This window comes from Dermacentor andersoni, chromosome 1 (genome assembly GCF_023375885.2).
Source record: "Dermacentor andersoni chromosome 1, qqDerAnde1_hic_scaffold, whole genome shotgun sequence".
In the NCBI taxonomy this organism is placed as follows: domain Eukaryota; kingdom Metazoa; phylum Arthropoda; class Arachnida; order Ixodida; family Ixodidae; genus Dermacentor; species Dermacentor andersoni.
Genome location: NC_092814.1, coordinates 311,820,435 through 311,842,836, shown reverse-complemented (window position 1 = coordinate 311,842,836; position 22,402 = coordinate 311,820,435). Strand labels below are relative to the sequence as shown.

At 44.0% G+C, this 22,402-nt stretch overlaps 1 protein-coding gene across 1 annotated transcript in view; it reads left to right on the top strand.

Moving 5' to 3' along the window:
• Positions 1-21,512, top strand: part of LOC126547826 (uncharacterized protein C05D11.1-like) — a 120,785-nt gene extending 99,273 nt beyond the window's left edge. Inside the window, exons 18-21 of the mRNA XM_050195818.3 lie at positions 5,577-5,766; positions 7,267-7,571; positions 12,823-12,975; positions 21,254-21,512. Of these exons, the coding sequence (XP_050051775.1) occupies positions 5,577-5,766; positions 7,267-7,571; positions 12,823-12,975; positions 21,254-21,314 (709 nt within the window). The 3' untranslated portion in view covers positions 21,315-21,512. The remainder of the gene's footprint in view (positions 1-5,576; positions 5,767-7,266; positions 7,572-12,822; positions 12,976-21,253) is intronic.
• Positions 21,513-22,402: the final 890 nt, after the last annotated feature.

Here is a 22,402-nt window from a genome sequence, read left to right as displayed (position 1 = left end):
GAATTGCCTCAGCTTTGTTATCGGTATGATTATATCAATCAGCGGTAGGCTTCCTGGGGGTCCGTTTGAACAAGTCTGAACTACACATTGGTTTTGTGACGACTCCACAACACTGCGACAATGATGACAACTCGTATTCATTCTTTACGTACAAGCTACAAAAGAATGGGGCGTAATTTTGTTCAAGAATATACAGGCACTACATTCTGGCACCAGCATGGCACAAACGCAACCAGCACAGTTTCCAGTAGGAGCAGGTGAACTGCAGCGAGAACCAGCATGTGTACAGTGCAAACCAGTGCGCTTCAGTGTCATATCAGTGAGACCAGCATCTCGTCCAGTGTGACCCAGCTATCATCCTGCATTCTCACCGACGTCCCAGTGATTCCCAGCGAGCGCCAGTGTCCCCAGTGTGATACAGCATCAAAAAAACACTCTGGTTTCACACTGGAAGACACTGGTTTTTGCAATGGGGTATGCAATGAATAGCTATATATGCAAAATGCGTCTATTGTTATATATGCACTTTTAAAAAACCATTGTAATGTCATTTACAAACAAGACTATACCTTCATTTTTTTTATATTCACACAATAACTCACCTTTAAACAGGGTATCCAACTATAAATATCGACCTGTCATCTTCTCAAGTACTCTATCTTGGTCTCACCATGTTCAGACAATAGCTAACGATGCACTAAAAAGATATGTGATACATACAATTTCATCTGCCCCAAAAGAGACTGAGCTTCTATTATACAAAATGTTAATCCGGCCCATATTAGAACATGTCTCACTAATCTGTTACCCTTACCATCTCTGTCATATAAAAGAAATTGACGCAGTACAAAAGAAGGCTGTGTGCTTTATATACCACAGATTTGACAGATACTTCTCCTTGTCCTCTGTTCTTCCTTCAGTGAACTTGGCTCCACTCTCTGTTAACCACAAAATTGATTTACTGAAATTAATGTACAGTATCATTAGCTCTTCTTGTCAATTATCAAACTGTAAATACTCGTCCATTGCTAAACAATCAACGTGCAGTTTTCACGAACTTAACCTGAAACCACTTTTTGCTTGCACTAACACATTGAAACACAGTTTTTTTAAACACAGCTTTTATTTAGTAGGTGATAATCCGAACGCACCGCCATTCCCTGCTGTAGGTGGCATGATGTGAGCGCCATGCTTCGTTTCAGCAGCGTCCGGCGTTACCCACCCACTTTATTTCGTTTCGGTTTCCCATCGCTGTCTTAAAACACTATGCAATAGCAAAAGAAGAAAACATGTCTCCGGCCTCCAAAGCCCCACCAGCTCGACGCGCATCCACGTCTTGTGCCTCGTGCACAACGATTCACGCAAGGCTTCACATTACATAAATGACAACTATAGTTGAGTCTGTGAAATTTTGTAGTTACTTCGGATCGTACATTTTCTTGGTTACTAAGTTTTCTCTCACATTTTTTTTTTTTTCCAAGACGTATGAACAAAGTTCTACTGTAGTCAGTACTAAGTTGAAGCTCTGAGCATGACTCACTAGAGCTGTCCAAGTCAAATTGTTTACTTTAGCTGAAGAAACACCCAACAGCACCACAGTGCCAGCACTGAAAAGGGTGGCCATTGTCGCTGCAGCTGTCTATCTCAGTGTTGCCATTTTTGAACTGCAGAGGAGCCAGACCTCCAGTGTGTTTCTGGCAACTCCTCTCAACGAAAATCTGTTTTCTGGAAAGCTGATGCCAACTAGTAGAACAGAAATCCCTCTAGAATGATAAAACAACTGCAATTCATCTGCGGAAGTCAGTGGACAAAAGGAAATCCCTAGACAAATGAGATTCATCAGTAGCATATATTGGGAGGGGGAGGGGGGAGTATACCTGGATGAGTGAGACTCATCTTTGGCACAGAAAAGATTCAACAAACTTATCCTAAACTTTACTGGCGTCGCAGTGTCGTTACACTCCAGAGCACACTGTTTGCATGCGTTATACAAGTGGTACGGACCCTGTACATTCTCTGATATTTGCAGACTACATTGACTTGGTCGTAATACTGGGATTGTCTCATCAAATTTTACTTGTACATGAACACCATATATTAGTGGACGTCTGCAGCTTTCTTGGCAGCCCATGCTTTTCTCCATATGGAAGTGTGTAAGCTGTAGTCTACAGAATTTGCTACATGTCGTCATCTCCCAACCAGATATACACCCTGTCTTTATTCAAGACGTGCTACTTTATGATGAGCTGCCTGTACACTTCTCCCTGTTTACTGACCTTTATTTGGTGTTACAGTTTTAGTTGTACCTAAGGAAGTGGTTTAGACAGAGTACATTTTTTAAGCAAGGCTTTCTCCTAAAAGCTTTGTCATGGTGCACTGTATCAAGAGAACGAGACAGTGGTGCCTTGTAGAATGAACTTAATTAGTTCTGTCGGTGGGTATGTTTTGTGACACACTCGTTCCGCGATACATGTTTTCCCATTGTTTCCTATTGGCAGCCTAATTATTTATTTCCAGACCTTGATTAATTGTGAGAAAAAGCAGATAATAATAATATTGCAATGCACTAGGAAAAAATTGTCCGTGTATTTACCGAGGAAGAGGATGTTCGAGATCCAGAAAGAGGTAGTGTAGGATGGAGGAAGTGGGTACTAGTATTTGCTCTAATGTTCACACTCGCCTGCACTTCTGGGAACACTTCCTTGTTCTGTCTGGGTTAAAGGGGCCCTGAAACACTTTTTATTGAAGTGGAGAAATGCATCTTAAGTTAAATTAGACTATTTCAGAAATACTTTGCCGCAAAAAAGTTCTTCAATGCGCTTAGCAAAAGTGGAGTTATTGGCAATCACACATACCGTTCGTGGTGCTTCTACTCCTTCATCAATGATTGTCACTACGAAGGCTACGGCGTAGCAGGGTGTCCCCACAATGCTCCGCCTACTGAACATCACCATGGCGCACAGTTCGAATTTGATTTTAGATGTTCACGTAGAATCCACTATTTCCGATTTTGGCATCTACGACATGCCAAATGTGCCAAATTCTGTTGTCCTCGGCGAGCCGTAGTGCGCTCAGCCAGTGGACTCGTCGTGGCACCCACAGCAGCCCCGGTATCTGCGCTTTGTAGTAGACCGCAGCTACATGCAGCAGCAGCGTTTGCTTTGTGTACTACAGGGCTAGAGTGCGTGCTCACGCTCATGTGCTCCTGTATGGCTGCGCAGCAGGGTGCAAACCAGCTTTGTCCTGCACCAGCTTTACCGACGGATAATAGCCACGTCCAACTTGCGCATTTTGGAGCACTATCAATAGCTAATTACTAAGCGAAGCCTGCCAAGGGATCAACCCAGGAGTGGCCAAGAGTTAGCGCGCGCTGGCAAGCATGCATGTGGTCTGACCTTTAAGTTTTGTATGGTTCGAAGCTAGTTGAGTGTTCAAAACTAGTCGAAATTAGCGAGAACCGACGGCTACAACACGGATAAGCAGGGTGACCAAATCGATAGGCAACATCTACTCCCGGGGAACTGCATCATGCGCGGCATCTTCGCTGACTCAAAAGACATTATTTCCTACGCAGGCACCTGCGTACGTAATGAGTATTATCGAAGTTCAAGAGCAGATTTTTGGCTTACTCCAGCCTGTTTATTAACCTGCGTCCATAAATATACACAGTAACAGTAGGAAGAAGCGCACTGATCCAAACACCCTTCTTGATTGATGTTAGCTATTGGCCAATAGCAGCCACTTATGGGAATCGACTTTATTATGAAATAAAGCGTCCAGAAAAGAGTGGGGAGCAGAATCTGCTAAAAAAAGGGCATTTGAGAAAAAGGTGACTTCGCGGTGCACTTGTGAGATCCACACGCCGAAGCACGATAGCAGAATTTGGCGGACGTGTCCACAGCAGTGTATGCTAGCCACGGACTGTGTTTCTTCAGCAAGCCCAAGGGGTGTTTCAGGCCCCCTGTAAGTCGTTTTTGTGCCATTAAACCTTATTTGACTAAATGAGTTAGTCTGAGTTAGTGCACCTCAGGTAGATGAGGTAGAAAATACTTCTGTAGAGAACCTTCAGCCTTCTTTAAGATTCAGGATGGAATAACTGATCTATGGTCACCTGCCTTTTCCTTCAGCACATATCTGAAGGCAAAACAATAACTACGCGAGAGCAAGACTAGGTGAGAGAAAATGGTCGCGCAGGAATGTGGAGCCCCATGAAACAGGCTGGTGTGCCTGCGTGCAATGCATCTGGTTCCTTGGACGAACCGCGCTTGCTCTACAAATTTTACTCTTAAATTTTCTTTTGTGTGAGACATCACTGTACGTCATTACAAGTTACTCTGTTGTTAGGCACTAACAGCCTTCCCCCTCAACTCATATCCTGTGCTACTATGGCTAGGTCCCACCTACTTTGGCAGAATGTTGTCTCACAAAACGAGTGTTTTCAGTGTCCAGTCAGCTTGAAAAAGTGCATTCCCACGTTTGCCGTCATGTCCACTTTGCTCTTACACATTCTTTCTTGTTACTGTAGGGGCGGTGGCCTCAGCACAAAGGCTGTGTGCAGGGCTGTATCTCCTAGACTGTGCTCTTCCTACAGTGTACTGTTTGCATACAACTGCCATGTAAAGATATGTACCGCTTCATGAGCATCCTTGAGGCACAGCTAGAGTACAGCAATGGCAAACCACAGCACTACAGGTGCATGTGGAGATCAGTTGTATGTCTACGCCTAAAGGAGACAGCACTGTACCTAGTTGTTTCCTATAGGATTGAGCATAAATTAATGTGAGATACCTAATCACTTCTATGTGTCATGTGCAGCCATCACCACTGCACTATTCTGTCCTTAATCATTGTCACGTTCTATCTCACCACTCCTCTTCTCCATGCTGCCTTCATAGTCTGTGGCTGGACCTAACTTTTCTGAATAACTGTTTTACTACACTCGCCTTCCAGATCTGTGTCTCTTCTAATGCACACATAAACACAGCACTTGAAGCACACAGTTCTCATTTGCAGCTGGAATCGTGCCATATTGCCTTGAAGAATTAATGGCATTTCTCAAATTTGTTTTTACAGCCGAACATCTTGTGTTTTACAGTACTGCTGAGCACTGCTGTGGTAAAAGTATTACAAATGACTTCACCTGGGACGCCAGTTAGATCATCTGCACGAATATCATCACACAACCATACTTCTTGTTAAGATGGGCAGAGCCGAGAGAAAATGCTGAGGGAGGTGCCACTGTGATCAGCCAGCAATGTGAAGCCTGATAATTCATGTATAAACTGCAGCGTTTATGCAGCAAGCTTAAAGTTGGCCCTTAATTTTATAAACATGCCTCATATTGAATGAAAGCACTTGTGGACAGCCATCAAAAGTACTTCAGTGTCCCTTAAACCACTCATATTCACAGTTACGTGATGTGTTTAAGACACATTTGAAAGCCATTTTTGCTTATGTAGCTGGCAATAATACAATTTACTGCGCATGCAAGTTTATGCTGACTAATTTCTGAAATTTGTACACATATTCAAGTGCAAAATGTAACCATGCCATGTTGGGCTCGATGTGGGAAGCAGCTCTGCGCAGGTGCCGTGCCATGCGCTGCTGTTTCGTGGCACTGAGCAGGGTCTTCCACGAGATGTGATCACGTCTGTGGGCTCGGTAGAGTCGGCCTTCCTGACCCAGTGCTCACCTAGCCTCAGCTCTTATACAAGCCCTGACCTGCCTCCATTGCTGGTGCTAATCCAATATCTCGTACAGCTGGAGGTGGGTGTGAGCATTGCACAGCACTGTTTGCCAAATGCACATTAGTTTGCACCTGCTATTGGTCAAATGCACTTATTATACCCATAAGATGTTGAGTCAAACGTCTTGATTTTCCTATTACATATTGTCTACAAGGAGACAGTGATTGTTTGCCAGCTGGCATTTTGTGCATTTTGTACACAGAAGTAACAGATCCTCTCTCTGCTAGCACGTGCATTGTTTCCTTTGTTCCCCAGACAAGCCTGCCATGGTCACTTTGCACTGTATGCATTTTCTCGTGCAAGTGCTGTATTGCATTTCATGAGGCAGCACTTGTGTGTAAGGTTTGTTGCATCTAAAGACTTCTCTGTCAACCTTTCTGCATCCCTAGCTTGTGAAAAGTCAATTAATTTGAAAAAGCTCAACCTCATCATTGTAAAACATGTTTGACCTCCAATCCTAGACTGCTGATGCTGACTACAGTGTTGTAGTTTGCCTAGATAAATCATCTTGGTGTTGGATACATTGATGAAGCTTGACCTTAACAATTTGAAATGCTGAATGGCCTTTTAAATCACCTTCTGGACCAACCAGCTGATCCACTTATTTTTGTGTGGCACCGATAGCAAATTCTGTTTCACAAACAGTAACACTTTTAAAGGGGCCCTGAACCACTTTTTTATCGAAGTGGAGAAAGGTATTTGAAGTGAAAATAGGCTATCTCAGATATACTTGGCCGCAAAAAGTACTTCAATGCGTTCAGCAGAAGCAGAGTCATTGGCAGTCAAGCACGCCCTCTGCTGTGCTCCTGTACCTTCTCCAATGCCTTGCACCATTAAGGCTACGGCAGAGTGGGGCATGTCCACAACACTCCGCCTTCTCAATTTCACCGTGGCGTGCAGTTCAAATGTCATTTTGGATGTTAACATAAACATCACGGCTTCCGATTTTGGTGCCTACGACACACTGAACTTAAGCTAAACGCGGTTGTCCTCAGCGAACCACAGTGCGCTTAGCCAGTGGACTTGCGGCGGCACCCCGCGGCAGCCACGGTATCTATGCTACGTAGCAGACCGCAGCTACCAATAGCAGCCACATATGGGAATCCACTTTATTACGAACTAAAGCGTCCGGAAGGGACTGAGGAGCAGCCTTCTGTTTAAAAAGAGAGCATTTGAGAGGTGACTTTGCGCTTCGCTTGCAAGCTCCACGCACCGCTTACGGCAGCAAAACTTGGCTGAGATGTTCACAGCAGCGTATGCTACCTACGGACAATGTTATTTCACCAAGCCCGAGGGGTGATTCAGGGCCCCTTTAAGTGCTTAAAATATACACTAGAGAAGGTTCACACCAGTCTCAAAGAGTGCCAGTGATACAGGTACAAGCCTCCACAGCAGCAACACTAACAACTAGAAGTGCTCCTGTTCACCCAATAAATTTCAATATGAGTTATAGTGAGGACACAATTTTCTATAAGCTAGCCTCCAGAATGTAATTTGCACCTGTTCATATTCTCTGCAGGGTCCCATGTGGCGGCAAATCCGAGGCCAGGGCCTGTCATATAACTATGACCTGCAGTTAAGACCCTGTGATGGCCTGCTGTACTTTGTGCTGACTAAGTCGACACTGGTGGCAGCCGCATACCGTGAGGCAATGCAGATAGTACAGCGGCACGCTGCAGGCGAGGAGGAGTGGGATGAAGAGCTGCTGGAAGCGAGCCGCAGTAGCCTGATGTTTGAGATAATTGAGAAAGAGAAGTATGTCAACGAGGTTGCCCTCCAGTCCATGCTGTCCTACCTTCGTGGCATCGACATGAGCTACACAAGGCAAGTAAAAATGACATGGGGTGGCCCTGGGGCACTCTTTCTTTTTTCATTGTCACTGTCAGTCTCCTTGGCCTTTTGCCCACTATTATTCATGTTAGCTGTAAAAGTATATTGTAATTATGAATAATATTGACAGGAACTTTTTAGTAAGCTGTGGATAGCTACAAAAACTATACTTGTGCAACCATACTATTTGCCATGCAAACACAGTCGTAAGACCTAAATTTCATGCCAGTTTTTTATCACAAATTTCTAAGCTTGTGTATCGGTAGATGGTTGTTTATGATTTCTCTTTTCTCTCCCGTGCCTTCACACTCTTGGTGCACTGTATGATTTGGGAAAGTTTCCATAACATTTTTTTTAAGTAGTGATGCTTCATTAGCACCCTTCTCTGGCAGGTTAAGAAGGCACCCAGATTAGCCAGCATAAAAGGATGAAGGGAATACAGATGCGTGGTTCATGGCGAGCACACGAGTCCAACTCGGCTGGCAGCTCAATTCCGGAGAACATACAATTTAGGCATCTTGTCGTGGTGGGCTATTCCTACACTTCTACACAGAGTACGGCACAGCTGAGCATTCCTGGCGAAGAAAACTGTTTGGTGGGATCAGAAAGTTCTGAGGCTAGGCCTTTGTAAATAAAGTAGCTTCGATATTAAACTTTGGCATTTGTCTCCTTCAATGTGTATTAATGCGATAGTGTTGGGATCCCCGTGTCACAAAAAAATCCTATGTCAGCATCGAACGTCATTTGGCAAAAAATAGTTCCAAAGCACAACCACACAGGCCCTCTGCGTGGCGCAGAGGCATTACTGAACTAATTGAATTCCTCAAAGTAAGGTGCATCACAAAAACCGTAAAGTACAACCTAAACACAACCTACAGACGTGATAGCCTCGGATTGTAATTTGAATATGTATACCAGGAAACCTAATTCTGTTACGCGGAAATTAAACATAAACCCCTTTTCCAGTGTTTCTACCATTCGTAAAGTGCTTGGTTCCTTGCAACAACACCATCCAGATGGCGCTCACCTCCGCAGCCCACACAAGAGGCCGCGTTTCTACCAGAAAGCTCGCCCACTTGGCTTTGTGCTTAGCATTTGCCGCCAGCATTTCCCGGTAAACGTTACGGTTCCAATTTGGGCCACATGGTGTCAGCCAGTCTTGACATGACCCAAAGTCCTGTTTGAAAGCTGTTGAGCATCTTCTGCAGTATGCAGTGAACTTCATCAAGAGCATCAAATCAACAGCCCTTCAGCTTGTGCTGTACCTTTACGAAAAGAAAGTTTGCAAGAGGTTCAACCTCACAAGTCAGTGGACGAGAATTGTTGTATGGTTGTTGTTGCAGAAAAGTCGGCCAGATCCTTATGCACTGTGAGTGGGTACACAGTTGTCAAGGTTCGTACACCTCCTTAAAATCCTTGAACACCTTTGAATTTGGCAAAAGATATAAGGGCCTGTAAAATTCCTTGAAAAAAAGTGTGCTGCTTGAATCCCTTGAAAACTGGGGTTGGCGATGACTTTTGAACAATCAAAGTAGCAAACTCTGCATAAAGTATGCCATGGACACCGTTTATTGCGAAGCAATGCTGGATTTTTTTTTCTTTTTTTCAGAGTGTGACTAAACGATTGCTATGTGGCATGCCCATAGCCACTGACAACAAGCTTGTTTAGATTACTGTTTCCATAGTGGAGCTAGACAAGGCCAGATCAAGCGACTAAGCTGTGCCACCATTTTGTTGTTTTGCTAGTTCACACTACAGCCATGCATGTTCGAGCCCTAGGCTCTATAAAGGCCTGACGGAAAGTAAGTTACAGCCATTTTGCTTTAACATTGCAAGTATCTTTGGCTGCACTATCTCTAGACACTACTAACCATCGTGCCAAAAGGCGATTGACATCATTGTAACGAAAAAATCAACTTACAAAAGCCACCTGAAGTGCTTGGAAGTGTGTGTCCAACTCAGGAGCTGCATAGCTGAAATAAATGGCAACTGAAAAGGAGATATCACTATTTTCTGTGTATATGTATGAATCATGTTTGTTTTCCCCCCCCCCCCCCCCACTCTTCAATTTTGGCCTTCAGCATCCCTGAAATCTTTGAATTCTTGAGATTTGAAGCAAATGTTTTGTACGAACCCTGTGTTGTGGTGAAACGTCTTCATCTCTCATCATCATGCTCATAACATATCAGCAGTACTGTGTGTTGACAGTCTTGTTGTATGGTGTGAACTCATAGTGCAGAGGTTTGAAAATTCTAGCGATAAAATGAGCATGCTCCAATTGGTGGCAGTCCAAACCATTGCACCTTCTTTGGTCTTGAAGAATCTAAGCTCTCCCTCTGCAAGGGGTGTTTGGCCTTCTAATCGGAACCATAGAATAAAGTCATGACTCTGGCATGACTTCCGCTACAAAAGTTTAGCCATCCAAAGCCTGCTAGTAAATTCCTTGGCAGTTGGCAAATCTCTGCTGTGGCTTGCAGCCAACACTGAAATCACAATGGTGCACACGGACATGTTCATAAAGTGTTTGCAGTGTGATACTACTCGTCATAATGATTAATGAACGTCACATGTTATACAGCTGAACTTCGTTCATACGTTTCGGTGTAAAAAGTGCGAAAAAACCTACTACCCGAGGAAACGTACGGCTTGAAGTACTTAAAAAAATCGGCAGAACCCATCTCACGATGAGTGTCGATAGTAATGCCTTTAGCATTGAATCAATATAGCGGCACAACATATCACTGTTTATGAGCCACAGAATATCCTTTGTACTGTTCATTGCACACTTTAGGCATTTATTAAACGACTCTGCAGCAATTGCAAACGGGGTCGTAGCCCACGCCAAGACTAACCTCTTCACTAGTTTGTCCTGCGATGCATGCGTGCTGACCGGTGAAGTTCGAATTATTTAGTGAAGGCCAATTTTCGGATCAAAGTAACGAAAGCTTGGCCTGTATAAATGTATTGGGGGCAAGCTCCACCACTGGAAAAGCTGGCGCCGCCGTCGGCGTGACGTGGTATGAGGGATCACGTGGACACACCGGCCGCATCGGCTGCTTCGGAAGCGCCGAAGAAAGCTGGAAAAGTTTTAAGCCCCACTTGCGCTGCAGTTCAGATTATGTGGGCAGGTTTGCGTAGTGGCTACTTTTGAAGGCGTCCAACATGGTAGGCTACTACTCGGTGCCGCAGTGCCGGACGTTCGCAATGGAGCCCGCTGTCAGCCTTCATACATACCCGCGGGACAAGAAGCTGCATAAAGCTTGGATTGTGAAACTTAGAACCGGCAAGCAGCCATCGGCTGTTACTTGGGTGTGCAGCAAGCACTTCCGAGAGGAAGGTTTCTGCTACGGCGTCGGGGCTGCGATGTTCAGTGAGTAGCAGAAAGCGCGCACTGAGACGCTCGCCCACGCGCACTGTCTGGCTAATGTCATGAAGCTTTGATCTGTGCACATGTTGATGCTAGATAGTGGAAAGTTCACTGTAATGGAAAGGGAACGGTAAGAAGCACGTTAAAAGAAGGCATGGCATATGCTCATGTTTGTGTTAGCACCACACAATCAATGTACTGGATTAAGAAAAGAAGCAGCAGGGAATTGCTCCCTGAGAAGACCTATAAACATACAGTGCGATGCAATTTGAGAAATAATAATATTGAAATTTCCAAGAATTTAGAAGAAAAGGAAACTAAAGAGATTGAATTGTTGCAACGGCATATCACAAATAGCCATCGGCGTCGAAGTCCCTAGGTTTAATGAAATTATTTTTGAACAGCTCTGATAGCATCCACGCAACAACGGCTGCCAGTGTACTGTAAAATGCTCATATGCTGCGGCCTAAAGCTCATGGCACAGTGCGAAAACAAGCTCTCCTCCGCGATAGCCACATATTGTACGCCGACATGCATGCAGACGCGCGATCTGTCGCTGCGAACCCGGGCACTCGCTGCATTGAGGCTTCATTCTGTTATGCTCCATATGGTTATGCAGACAGCCCACTATAAGAACATATTTCACATAGTTTGCTGTCGATGATTGCCTACCTTTCACACAAGAAACCGGTTCGGGGGACTCCATCGCAGCAACTGCGTGCAGTACTGTACTTATTCGGTAAAGAGATAGCGTCTGTAAACCATTCTGTGCTTTCTGTTTGCCCAAGATTATTATTTTGTCAGTAAAAAAAGTTCCACTGTTTCGAGAGTACTTGCAGAAGGGGAGCTGCCATGTGGTGTTTTTATTGAGCACCATCAGTGAAACCAATGAGGAGTGCACCAAGTTACCCCTCATACTACGCAAGCGAGGCGCTTCTGACAGATAGCGACTCCGTAAGTCCTCGCCACAAATAGGCGCCAGCCGAGACTTTCGATCAGTATCAAATTAACCTAAAAAATCTCATTAACAGAAGTCTACTGTGTAATGCCAGGAAGAGCCTTTGCAGAGTCCCTACATCGTTATACTCCCTGCTGACAAGGGAAATGGCACGTTAATAATACAGAAAAGTTACTACAAAAGTAATATGGTTGCACTTCAAGATGGTGACACATACATGATGAAGTGAGAGATGTGCCGCACTACGGAAGTTACAAACCTGTGATCATTCTGCTTGCAAAAAGCTGTCGACCTCTGTTGAAGTTGCAGGGAGATACAAATTTGGTGAAACCGCTCACCATTGTTTTCTCTCGTCTGTAGTTATGGCCTAACAATAGCTGAAATACAGACCGGCATGGTCAGGGGTAAGCACGTGCATACCGCACCTGTTTGAGGAGCTTTCCTGGCCACTTGTAAATTTTTTTTTCTTTCCTTATTTGGTGAATAGTTTTTTCTGGCCTACGAATATTCAGCTTTTCTGGCACCACCCCCCCTCCACCGCCCCAATAAATATATCACTTTATTTTACTGTGCTTACTTGTTTTCTTTTTCTTCTGTCCCCTAACTGCACCCTTAGCTTATAACAGTGACTGCCTTATAAATGAATAAATATGGTAGCCTCACAATTACACAGCAGTTGATGCCACTAAACTCGCAAGGTTTGTGAGTTGTGCGCTTCACTTTACTTCACTTCACTTTATTACCTTAAATATCCCCGTTTAGGGGGTATTACATAAGGGGTTGGCTAACAAATTAAGGTTACAAATAAGTCTTTATGCGGAACTGTGTGCTGTGACATTTTCTGTAAAACTTGATGGACACGTGATTGCTGCAATGTCTCGGGGCAACTGGAGCAACTGGAGTGGCTTTCTGCCGTGCAGGACCCTGCTGGAGAAGGTGGCAAAAGTGAAGCTAGCAGACATGGTGCGTGTGGGAAAGCAATATCTGTCTTCACTCTTTGACCCAACTGTGTCCAAGCTGGCCATTTGCTGCCACCCATCCAAGGTTGATGATACTGTTGCTGCTTTCAAAGAGTGCGTACTATTTTCTTCTTTCTTCAAGATACATTTTATGGTAGCTATGAAAGCTTAGAACATACTATTTCTTGTTCGTAAAGCTCACTATAATAATGAGTATAATTAGTATTACATTGTAGCATTGCAGGTGTCCATGTTTTATGAAATGGGATTCTTAAAAAGCTTCTAGTAATTTCACTGTCACATTGCTGTTGGTCATTAGGCAGATCAGCATTTCAAGAAAGGCAGCAGAAGTGTAACTTGGTTATGACAACAAATCCAGTGGCTTGTGAAATTACTTCTGCTGCAGTTGAACCTCGTTATAACAAGGTTGCATGGGACACAGATATACCTTAGTTATATCCATTATCCATCATGAGCACATAGTCGTGACACGCTGATATTGGTGAGACACATTTTAGATTTAATTTGTTAAATCCACTATTTTGTTATATTTGTTTGTTATATTGAGATTTCACTATAGTTTAATTAAAGTTGATGCGAGCAGCCTAGTATAAAAGTTCGGCAGCATGAGGCACCAGCTTAACAGCTGTCTTGCATGCACTTTCAATGGCTGTTGAAACCAGCAACCATTGAAATCTGCAAGTCTACGAACATAGTTTGCACAAGAGACAGCCAATGGAGCTTACAAGTTTCATCAGTTGTTGGTTTCAATGGTCATTAATTGCACCACCATATACAGTGTTTCAGGTTTGTATTGGACAAGCTATTTTTCTTGTGTAGCTGTTGACTGCTTGTCACAAAAAAAAGCTTTGTGTCAACAGACACTCCAGCACTGATTAAAACAACAGCTGTCACCTAACACCAATCTCATCAGAATCCTTTATGCAGCTCATCATGTTTGTAATTAGTAAATGATGATGTAAGTTATCACTGTTCTTTGAATTGGTAGTCTATTCACGTACTCATGAGAGTAATATGCTTGGGTTTCACATGAATTATCAATAATCCATTGCTACAATGGGGCAACACATATAAGTGATTCTAAAGCCAGTCAGAGAAACCAACCTGGCATTTTGATACTCGGGATTGATATTGACTGCATCACACATGTGAGGGCGGCAGGTGGCTTACTGTTTTCATGTCATAGCTTTGCTGCTCACCTATAGTGGTGCTGCAAGTACAAGACTCAAAGCTCAGTTGTAAAACTTGCCTCTGGTGCATACACCGATTTCATCATGGGCAAAGCTCATTAATTCCTCTTTTCTAAAACTCTCAATTATGTGTACTATGTATGTTGCAGGCCACTGTGACCACCATGGTAGTGTTCACTGTAAAAGAGCACTGAAAGTTGTCCCATTGCTCATGGGTCTCCCAGAAAAAGGATGCAGTATAAGAACTGCTTGTCTGTCAATACATACAGTGTAATGACGGTCTGAGCTAGAGTGTACTAGAATGAGTTAGAGTGGGCCAGACTGCGCTCTCCCACTGAGGCGCTGCATATGGAAAAATTGTGCGAGAGTGCTGCGAGCAAACTGGATTGGGGCTGAGACGTGCTCCGCGACATACTCAACATACTTTCGCTGCGAGCACCGAGGCCAATTGTGCATTGTACTCTTAAAATAGTTCTTTATTTCAACTGCAAATTTATGTTAAATCATTTTGCCAAACATATATATATATATATATATATATATATATATATATATATATATATATATATATATATATATATATATATATATATATATATATGAGGCATGGATTGATAATACAACTCAACATTTTCAATTTTGCTGTCATTGTGAAGTCATTGCGAGCACGCGTTCATTGCGCGGGTGCCTTGTTTTTGTTTTAAAGAGCTTGTACAGTACATTTCTTAAAATGTATTTATTTGTTTGGGTGCGCCCATGGCTCTTGTTGGCTGTTACCAATTGTAATTTTAGCCCGGTGAACTGCTGTCTTCAACACAGATTTCTAAAAGTAACACATAATTTTGTCACAGCAGCCATCGATCTGTAACATGAAGCTAGTGTTGTTTCACGCCTGCTTCTTGTTTGTGCAGTATTAAAGAGCACAGACAATAATCAAAGAAAATGATATGATAGCAAAATAAACCATGTTTATTAAGTGCATGGCACAACGAAGAGAAGCAGATGAATAAAATTCTCGGTAAATCAAATGGTATGTAGATATATTCACAACATATATATAACAGAAAGGTTATCAGATACTCTAAATGCACTAATTGAAAAAGTGATAACTCTCAACTAAAATAAGCATGTTTGCAGTAACAAACGCAGCACCCCTATACCTTACTTCATGGTGGTGCCGTGTTCATGGGAGCACGTATAGCAGCTTCAACTGACGGCCTGTAGCTGGAGCCTTATCACAGATGGAATTAGAGTGTACAACAATTATAGTACACTCTAGATGGAACCGACCCCAAGTGTGCAGATAGGCCTTCCGTGAGAAGGAATCATGACAGTGATTGGACTCTAATTTGAACAACAGTGTTAAAAGAAAGGATATTGCCTATGTATACTTAGACTAAATCGCGGTGACTGGGACGTAAATACCAATGTAACCTCTATGGCTCTATGGCTGATCCTCAGTCTTATTCAATGTGCCAGCAAGTGAAATGAAGTAGAAACATACAAGTCTCATTGTATGCTATTTGGTATTCAGATCATCTGCGATTCCTGAATTCACTTTTAAATATGATCAAATAGTTGTTTCTGTTCAAATGTAATGCATAACAGCACTTTGAATTCTCGAGGGTGGTTCCAAGGCAAGTGAGGACTGTTTCGAATTATTCTGCTGCTGGCGAGTCGCGGCTATTGCAGAGCCCCGCCAGTTCCTGAGCGAATTAATGCACTGGGTTTGATAACTTCTGCTTAACACGTCCATTGCTGTCAGTCAGTATAAATGCCCCGTTTCAGGGCTGCCTGTAAATCTGCTAAATCGATTCAGGCAAGGAAATTTTTTCATGGACAGTCTCACCGTGTCTTCATCCCATTAAAACTGAGTGGTGTATGTTGTAGCACACTTAATTGTCTCCTTAAACAAACAAAGCAAATGTGCATATATCTCTATGTCTATGTGAGGCATGCCATTTTTTTAACTGCTTCATTATTGTCGTTTTGATAGTGCGCCAGATACCTGAAAGTGGCCGTTTGTACAAGCTGCTCAGTTGAGCATGACGTATAAAATATAAGATAAGCATAACCTGTTTTACTGGGAAATCAACTCGAAAATAATTTCATTTTGTTTAAACCCCTAGCAAAGAGCTGAAGAACACAGCAATCTTCTTTATTTTTTTAAACAACTTCTGGGGTTTTACGTGGCAAAACAACAATATACGATTATGAGGCACACACAGCGTTTGAGTTTTCACCACCTAGGGTTCTTTAACATACACCTAAATATAAGTACAAAAGTGTTTTTCTTTTTCGTCCCGATCAAATTCCGCTGCCAGGATTGAACCTGTGGGCTGCAATTTAGAAGCGCAGTGCCATGGCCACTATTACCTCTAATCAAGCTTTCTTAGCTTTTTTTTTTTAAGCATGGACTGGCAAAAAGAATTGAACGCAGCTTACAGGCCAAAGATTAGTACTCTATAGAATAGTTAAATAAAACTGTTTTCAGCACCCGAGGTCCGAACCAGTAAAAGACCTCGTACCAATGACTATGCATTCTGTTACGCGAGGAAGATGCGAAAATGAACAGAATGTTGCACTGGATTTTTTAAGCATGCAATGCTTTTAGCTCCTTTTGTCGACAGCCTTCAAGTAACCTTAAGCCAAAAGCCAGAGCTGTTATCCGGACGCTCCAATGAATTCATCCACCCAACCAGTCAAAACATTTTTTAAAATTTGGAAGTCACTTAAGCTTTGCCTTTAAGAGTGGAACGCAATAGCTTTCAAAGACACTTGACTGCTTTGCATGCTTCTTGGCAACTGGGTCGTATGTAACCGTAATGTTTATTGGCAAACGCTGGCCGCGAACGCTATGCACAAAGGTGGGCTTTGTGGTAGAAACGCGACCTCTTGTGTGGGCCGCGATGCGGCAGAGGCGAGTGCCAGCTGGAGATATAAGAAACCGCGTCCACCACTTCGTGGCCTCCAAGACAATCACCCACGTGTTGGCGCATGCAAATGGTGGACGCAGCGGTCGGTCTGTGAATTGTAGATAAGCTGGAAAAGCGGTTTCTTTGAGTTTTCGCGTAATAGAATTATATGTTTTCCCATATAGTCAAATTATAAGCTGAAAGCTATTATGTCTGTAGGTTGTGTGTAAGTCGTAGTTTATGATTTTATCATGTATTTTAGCTTGAGAGATTCAATTAGTTCAGTAAATTCCTTGTGTCACACGGAGGGCCTGGGTATGCATAGTTCGAAAATCTTTTTGCCAAAACGACGTCCGACGCCAACACCAGGTTTCCTGCGACACGGGCTCCTCAACGCTGTCGCGTTAAAATACGGTCTCTGGCCGCCAACCCCTTGTACAGGACTGCACTACATAGGCGATTTACTGCTCAAAAAAAGTTAAAACAAATATTGCTTCTAAGTTCTTCATAATGTTTGTTCACAATATCACTCAATCTGTAACTTCTGGTATGCTGAAGTTTTATTTGTCAATTCCAATAGGGGGCAACTAAGTGTGACAACACACTTAGTTGTCATCTTTTGGCGCTGAGTGCTGAATGCCAGCGGCCAGCAACTTCCGTGGCATGGGTTTTGCGTCATCTCGAGTGATGGCGCCACACTGCATAGCAGCTCCTTGAGGCGCTTCTACCCGCCGCCATGGCTACAGTTATGGTTAGAGTGTACTAGACTATTCTAGTACACTCTAGTTATGGTGTTGCACTGCTAAGCATGATGTGGCAGGATTAAATTCCAGCCGCGCCAGCTGTATTTTGATGCAGGCGAAATGCAAGAACACATGTGTCCCCTGCATTGGAAGGACGTTAAAGATCCCGTGGAGGTCAAAATTAATCCAGAGTCTGCCACTGCGGAGTGCCTCAAAATCAAATCGTGGTTTTGGCGCGTAAAACCACAGAATTCAATTCATTCTTCTAGCTAGGCAGTCTCCCTGGCATCTTTTGCTACCTGTCATGCGGCCTTCAGCCGGTTTTCTTCTAGCTGGGCAGTGTCCACATGGACCAGTGCACAGTATAGTGGGGTGCAGTGTGGTGTGGTGGGGTGTGCCATTGCAAACATGCAATACACCCATTTTAAGATTGTGGCTAGTGTCATCTCCAACCAAGCCCCTTTGTCGGTTGCCATTTCAGGATTACATCTACTCAATTGCGGGAGTGCCAGCAATTTTTTTCTTTCAGTATACTTCACGTAAATCTGAGAACAGGGCAACGAGGCGCTAGATGAGGCAGATATGTTTATTTATTAAAGCGGCAAGCAGCAAGCTTCTTTTTTTTTTGCTTTTCACGAGAAGGTCTGATAGAAAACGATATATGCAAGAATACACACAAGAGACACATGCTGCTTGTAAAACAAGCAAAATAGTTTTCTAAGGCAACTACAATAACAGCAGAATGAAAGCCGACACTGCGGCTGCAATGCACACGTGGCATAAAACCACAGAAAGGAATTTATTCTTAAAACATAAATACACGTCGTATGCAATGATAAGCACCGTCTGAGCATTCTGAATGCATGTATTAGCATGCTAAATAGCACAAATGATCCTTCTGAGCAGAATCGCCAGCAGTTTCCAATGGCGTGACCTTGATGCAGCCCAATCCACTTCGATTGTAGCGCCGCCACAGTATTTTTTATCCACAGTATTTTGAAGCATACGCTGCTCGGGCTGCTCGTCCCACTCAACCGTATTCTAGTACAATCTAGTCTGAGCCTAATCTCATTCTACCTTTACTATTGTAAATCAGCACTTTACACAAAGCTGGCAACTTGCTGGTGTGGCATCTGTAGTGCCGTCACTGCCCTTGCTTGTGACTCTATCTGGCCCTTATGTGAGCAGCATGTATACAGTAGAACTTCGTGCATACAGTTTAAAGGGAAAACATACTAACCGGGAAAATGTACGATCCGAAGTCACTAAAGATTTGACATGCTCAACTGTAATTGCATCTATGTAATGCAAAGCGTTGCAAAAATCATTGCAGCACGAGACTTAGGTGCGCACCGAGCTGGTGAGGCCCGAGCACACCGAGTTGCGCATTGTCGTTTTTGCAGCTTCATCATCGTCATCATATAAACATCATTGTAGAGACCAAAGAGTTTGGAGCACAGAAGCTCCCGGACCCCCGCACAACCCCACCCTTCTGTCCATAACGGTGTCAGCCCGGTCAGTAGCCATGGTCTGCGCAACAGGGTCCCTGGAGTGCAGGAGGGTCTCCCAGTCCTCCCAGGTCTTCAGTTGCTCTAGGCCCCGCGGGGGAGGATTCGCCGGGCAATGAAGAAGAAGATGGAGAGCAGAAGCGTGAGGTTCAGGACAGAGAGTACAAGCTGAAGTGAGGAAAAGTGGGTGATAGTGAGAAAGAGTGAGAGGAGGGAGGAGAGTGTGTGTTTGTAATTGGCGCCAAAGGGTTGCTTGTCGATTGCTAACGGATTTGCGCGGTGGAGGGTACAGTTGGCACACCACCTTGGAGGCATGCGTCAGCTCGTTAAAAGTGCGTGCGCGCTCCTTTGTGAATCGTGGATCAGAGGCCGCAAGTGCATGGTTTAAAGAACCTCGTTCTAAGAGGTTGGCGGCTTCGTTTCCAGGATTCTCGCAGTGCGCGGGCACCCATATTAGCTCCACATGACGGGGCAGGGTTGCAACGGGCGAGTCCAGTATGCAAAAAGTGCGGACGTGAACTCGGCCTCATGTGAAATTTAGGATTGCAGTTTTGGAATCCGATGAAACATACCGTGCTTCTGTGTTGACGATGGCGAGGGGGAGGTGGTGATGTATGTTTTTTTTTTTGGCGCAAGGGCCAGGGATGGCCAAAGAGCGCCAATCGGGGGAGGTGTCTGGGGGGAGTGTACGTGTTTCGATGGGAGTGTGATCCACCACGGCAGCGACCGCTTTATCACCTGTGCACGCTTCGTCTACCGATCCGGCGTCCAGTTCAGCAATCTTACGTTTGCTCTCCCCTTATTCAGCCTGGGTCAACAGCTTCTTGAAGCAGGACATTTTGGCAGGAAGCTTTAAAGTGCCCACTCGGCGCAAATCGTTGTTGCAAGAGACACCGACGTGCGTGAAGCTTGTGGGGCCCGAGCGACCCGACACACGTGTTTGTGTTTTCCTATTGCATAGTGTTTTAAGACGGCGAAGGGAAACCAAAACGAAGTCGAGCCAGTGAGCTACGCCTGAATACAGAGCGAAACCTGATGCTCACTGCGCGCCACCTGCAGCAAGAAACGGCGGCGTGTATGGGTTATCGTCTATTAAAAGCGTGCAGTACGCTTCCAATGGGGGGCACCAAGCCCCACGCGCTGTGAAACAGATAGGTAAAGAGGGTTATTGCTGTTGAGTTGGCGGCCATAGCTGTGAATGCAGCTTGTGACGACCCAGGATGAGGTTTGATGGTACCGGAATAGAAAACTGAGTGCGCATTGGCATTTTCACATGAGACGGGCGGGCAAGTATTGTGGGGAAGCTGCTGCGGCAGGCGGCTTCTTTTCTCGATCTTGCGCGCCTCGCGCCTTTTCTTGTTTACATTGGATCTGGCAGCTGGTAAACATATCACACGTTGCAGTTTGGCTATGTGCTGAACATTGGTGCCGAAATATTGTGTTTTCCGGGAACACATGAAGCATTAAAAAAGAAGCGTAACTCATTTTTGTGTTCTCGATTGTGAACGTTTGCGCTAGGAAATCTTACCTGATGGAATCGTATCAACAAGATTTTACTGTACTGGTACAGTGTTGTTTGTTTCTTTTTTGAGCATCAAACACATGCGTATGTATGACACCATGGCTGCAATTTTGTAGCGATGCCTTTTTCCTGTGCTAATGCCTGTCGGAGCCTTTCGCGTTCGTGAGTGGTCAAAGCGATGCTTTGACCACTCACGAACACGAAAGGTGGCGGAAGGCATCGGCAAAGGACATCACAATATCGCGGACCATGTGTATGTAAGCCATGGCAAAAAAAAAAAAAAAAATATGTGGGGATGAGGTAAAGTGGTTACCCACCAAGTAACAATCAAGGCACCCTATGGTTTGAAATCATTACACCCGTTCTTAATTCACTGGTTAGGCTACATATTACGCCCTTCAGCTTTGAGTGAATTTTGATTGGTAGTAGTTTGAAAAGGGAGACAGCTGTACAGAAGGACCGTGCCATGAGAATTCATCTTTTTTGTTTCCAGGTTCCGGAGAAACCTCACAGTTGTCACATCTCTGGACGATAGCATTTTTGCAAAGTATTGAAAATGTGGCCAATCATCAAAAAGTCGAACCACTAAACTGGCACAGCCCAAGCCCAAAGCTGAGGATCTGAGCAAGTCGCCCTTTGTTCACAGCTTTCTTATTTCTAAACTGCTGTCTAAGATACTTGTTCGTTGGTGCGCACCACACTTGTCGTAGGCACGGACTTTTAAAATAAAGCCTGTACAATTGTTTGTACAATTTTCTTGTCTCTCTCCAAATGGCTGAGCTGCATGTGCACTGTGCCTTGCAAATAAGCCTAATCTGTACTTAAACAAACCAAGCATTTCAGTGTTCCTTGGGCATGCATCAACTTTTTCTTCTTTTCATGCTGAAACTCATTTCACTGTGTTCTTCGTAGATCAGATACCAAACCAAGTCAATTTGATGGTCAAGATTTCTTGTAAATGCCTTGGTAGTCTGGCAACCTGCATGTATTTGTTGTCATTGATGCCATCAACCATGACACACTCCTCACACCAGCTGCTCTTGTGGCTTTTTGTTTGCTTATCTAGCAGCCACTTGAGAGTCAGTGCTCATTGTTTGCTTGACATGAATTGCAAGCAGAGCTGCACTGAAAATACTATACTAACTTGGACGTGCATGAAAATTCATTTATCAGTTTAAACTCGTGTCACCTGGAGAAGCACTACTGATGAGTCTGGCCGGCTGAATTCGGGAATGGCGATAGGCCACTGTTGACACTGTGTAACATACCTTTTGTGCGTCTTGAGACGTAATTGTCACAAAAAGTGCTCTAACTAGGCACTTGTCTTTAATTGCTCAATATTACCCTGATGCAACTGTCGTTTGTACACCAGTTCGTGGCTCTATAGCAATGCATGGTGCCTTCTGGTATCTGATCATACCAACCCTACCATGTAGATGATGAGTAGCCCATTACATTAAAAATAAATCGCAACATGCACCTGCAGCAGCCTGCATCGATATAGCAGGCCGTGCTTCAGGCTATGCTTAAGTGCTCTACGTAGGCTATTACTGCATTCTTTAGTTCACATTATAATCGGAATACTATTTGTTTTCTAGGTGTGCACCAACTCCTTCAATTATATTCCTGCAAATATAACTGT